The sequence below is a fragment of the Sinocyclocheilus anshuiensis genome, unplaced genomic scaffold (genome assembly GCF_001515605.1).
Source record: "Sinocyclocheilus anshuiensis isolate Anshui unplaced genomic scaffold, SAMN03320099.WGS_v1.1 scaffold396, whole genome shotgun sequence".
Classification (NCBI taxonomy): Eukaryota; Metazoa; Chordata; class Actinopteri; order Cypriniformes; family Cyprinidae; genus Sinocyclocheilus; species Sinocyclocheilus anshuiensis.
Genome location: NW_015558623.1, coordinates 1,340,510 through 1,343,956, shown reverse-complemented (window position 1 = coordinate 1,343,956; position 3,447 = coordinate 1,340,510). Strand labels below are relative to the sequence as shown.

Sequence of the window (3,447 nt, the reverse complement as noted above, 5' to 3'; positions counted from 1 at the left end):
ACATGGATTATTTTACCGATCTCCTTGCTACGTTTCTGGACTTGGGAACATTTCAGTTGCGTTGCTGTCTATGAAGGGTCAGACAGCTCTCAGATTCCATCAAAAATATCTTAATTTGTGTTCCGAAGATGAACGAAGGTCTTACGGGTTTGAAACGACATGAGGGTGAGTAATTAATGATAGCATTTTCATTTTTGGGTGAACTATCCCTTTAAGGTCTCTGAATTGGTGAGACACTTGGCAAGCATAGTGCTTGTTTGACAACTCTTATGGAACAGGTCCAAAAGAGTAGACCAACCACAATCACCGGCAAATAAAAGAAAAATGAAGATACTCACAAGCACAAATGTGTTATTTGCAGTTTGGATAAAACATTGAATATTTTTATTTGTGTCTGCAGAGTGTTTGTACATATTTCCATGCCAGTGGAACTACAGGCCAGATCACTGCATGTATGGAAGCAACTGCAAGGCTGCGGAAGAAGAGGGAGTGTCTATTCTTCATGGTAACCGTGGCGTGTACCATGACGACAAGCAGCCTGCCTTCAGGGTGGTGTATGATGCCATACGTGAGGTGAGTTGCTACTATCATTGTATGATAAATTTAATAGAATGGCTAGGGCTGGGCGGTATGACGGTATATATTGTTACCGCGAAATAAAGTGTCTATCGTTAGAGATTTTGCTATATCGTGTATTCCGCGGTATGCACATATATCTGCGTAACATAGTACTGCTTAAACGTTATACACCTTTTGAGTGATAAGGAAACATGCATGAATGAGAAAACAAAGAGTGGGATGCACTTGGTAGAGTTATTAAGTGCAATAAGCAGTGAAAAAGAACTCAATGCGGTGCTCACGCTGACTGACACACAGCCGAAGCGCACGCACTGAAAGCCCCTTTCTCAAAAGCATGCGATCGCAAAAACAGATCTCTTATGTTTTACTGTGCTTGAATGGTCAAATACGCACACAGTTATGTCATAATGCCCGTTGTGTGGAGTATTCAAGTAAACACAGTCGGATATATGTTAAATAAATGTAAAACAGTTGGGTGAAAACCGTGTTTCAGTATATTGGATCCGTGCAGTTGGTCTTAAAGGGACAGCAGCCTTATTTACCTGCTGCTGTCTGTCATTATTAATGTTAATCATGTTTGATTGATACAGTGAAGACTATGCAGTGTTTTATTTATACACTTTATTCAATTTCTGGAATATTTCTTACTACGTTAAATAAACCTAGCCAACTGTAGCTGAATAAATTAAAAGTTTATTTAATATTTATTTGTTCTGCTGTGCTTGTAATTTGCTTATTTTTCTTAATTTTAATAACAAAAATAAAATAAAAATAGCTATATCGAGGTACATATCGTTAATGAAAACATAAAATAAGATTTTGGTCATATCGCCCAGCCCTAGACTGTTAGACTGGCTGTTAGACTGATAATAATATGTTGCCAAATTTACACTGCAAATGTGGCACAGAAGCACTTCTGAAGTGGCATTTAGGTGTTTTTACCTAGACTGTTTAATGCTGCTCAGAGGTGGCATAAATGCATTTTCACAGCGATTACAACTGTATTCTTTGATACTAGGGTCTGAGGCGGGTCAAAGCATGCTTAATTTAGTCTGGCTTTTACACAGCGTTGCATAAAAAATTGGCTCTGTAAAGACACCTTATGTTATGCATACTAGCATACAAGTATTTATTTATATTTTAAATGTTGTTAAAAGGAGGCTGCATTTATGTATGTGTGTGTGTATATATATATATATATATATATTACTATTTTCTACTTTAATATAATTTAAAGCTGAATTTTCAGCAGCCATTACTTCAGTCTTGAGTGTCCTTCAGAAATCATTGTAATATGTTGAATTGATGCTCAAGAAACGTTTCTTATTATTATCAATGTTGACAACAGTTGTGCTTGTTAATTTTTTTTCAGGAGTCTTTGAATAGAAAGTTAAAAAGAACAGCATTTAATTTAAACATTTATTTGAAATTCTTTTGTAACATTTAAATGTCTTTACTATGCATAAAAAAAACACCCCATAGCAGCACACTAAAACAAGTAAGAACACCCTAGCGACCACATAGCAACGCCCAGGCACACAATCAATATTTTTTCAGAGAATATAAAAGCCAGTTGTTTGACTTGAATTTTTTCATTAGATTTTAAGCTTAAGAAATGTAATCCATTTGTCTTCGCTTTGCAAGTCCACTTTCTAATTTTCAGTGTTAACAAAGCAAGTCCTGAGGGTGTTGAATCATATGAGAATAAATAGTGTTGCATTGTGCATTCAGAGTGCAGTCTCCTTGAATCTCTCCTTGAAGACTAATAGCAGGAAAGTGTCTCTTCAAGAGGAAGCCTTTTGTATGGTTGAGTCACGTGGGCCCCTCTGCTGTTCAGAATTCAGTCAGATATGAAATGTGGACCTTGTGCCTCAACAAATACACCAAAGCAGTTCCTTGAACACTTTGAAACCTAATGCATTTCATCTTCTCTTTCAGTATCCTTTTGAGGAGAACTTGTTCCAGTCTTTATTTTACCCTCTTCAGACTAAGTTCCTAGACACAGTTAACACCCTTTGTGGAAGGATACCACAAGTGTTCCTCAAACAGATCGAGAAGACCATGAGGGCTGTTTATGAGAAAAAAGTGGTGCACCGTGTCCGACTGCCACACGAGTAATGAGCCTCGACTGCATTTCAGCATCATAAGGAAGAATCTCGGCCTGCTGCTTGAAACAGAGTGATCTTTTTCATCGAAGACAAGCAGTGCCAAAGGCAAGCTACATTTGGTCCATTAGGCACAGTATGAGCTTCATGAGCCAGAGGAGTTGGAGATTTAAGCTGGAAGTTTCATTTGAGCAGACGTTTTGGTCTGCTGAATGGAAACCGCTATGCAGGATGAATGGAATACCAGCAAAACTCTTGAAACAGAGAAGTGACCAAATGCATCGAGTGTCTCCAACTGTGGGGAAACCAACCACCTGAATGTTCCTGAAAGAATATGAGAGACTCGTTGACAAAGCCAATCCAAAAATATGGATTCATTACTGTTTATTTACAACTGTGTTGTACCATTTTTCAGCATCTAGTTCATTATGTCTGGTATTACACAATTGGAGCATTTGTGTCTCAGTATAATTGATCTAATTCTTGTCCTTAAGTGGCTGCACCAGTTTGTTTGTGCATTCTGCTGCTAAATAACGCCTTGTTTTCAAGCCACACAAATCAATGTAGTATACAGAAACAACCAAAGAGAACTAGCCTGTCAGTCTTTAGAGCTCAGCAAGATTCAGTTTAAGCACAGCCCTAATGGTGGATGATCACACTGTTTACATTGAAGATGACTTGTTAGTAAGACTACTAGAAAGAAGCCTGATGTTGTAATTTCGTCATTGGGGTTGCATTTTTATATATATATATATATATATAT

At 37.5% G+C, this 3,447-nt stretch overlaps 1 protein-coding gene across 1 annotated transcript in view; it reads left to right on the top strand.

Moving 5' to 3' along the window:
* Positions 1 to 3,426, top strand: part of gxylt2 (glucoside xylosyltransferase 2) — a 13,895-nt gene extending 10,469 nt beyond the window's left edge. The window contains exons 6-7 of the mRNA XM_016476707.1: positions 401 to 573; positions 2,518 to 3,426. Coding sequence (XP_016332193.1) covers positions 401 to 573; positions 2,518 to 2,697 — 353 coding nt within the window. The 3' untranslated portion in view covers positions 2,698 to 3,426. The remainder of the gene's footprint in view (positions 1 to 400; positions 574 to 2,517) is intronic.
* The last annotated feature ends 21 nt before the right edge of the window (positions 3,427 to 3,447 follow it).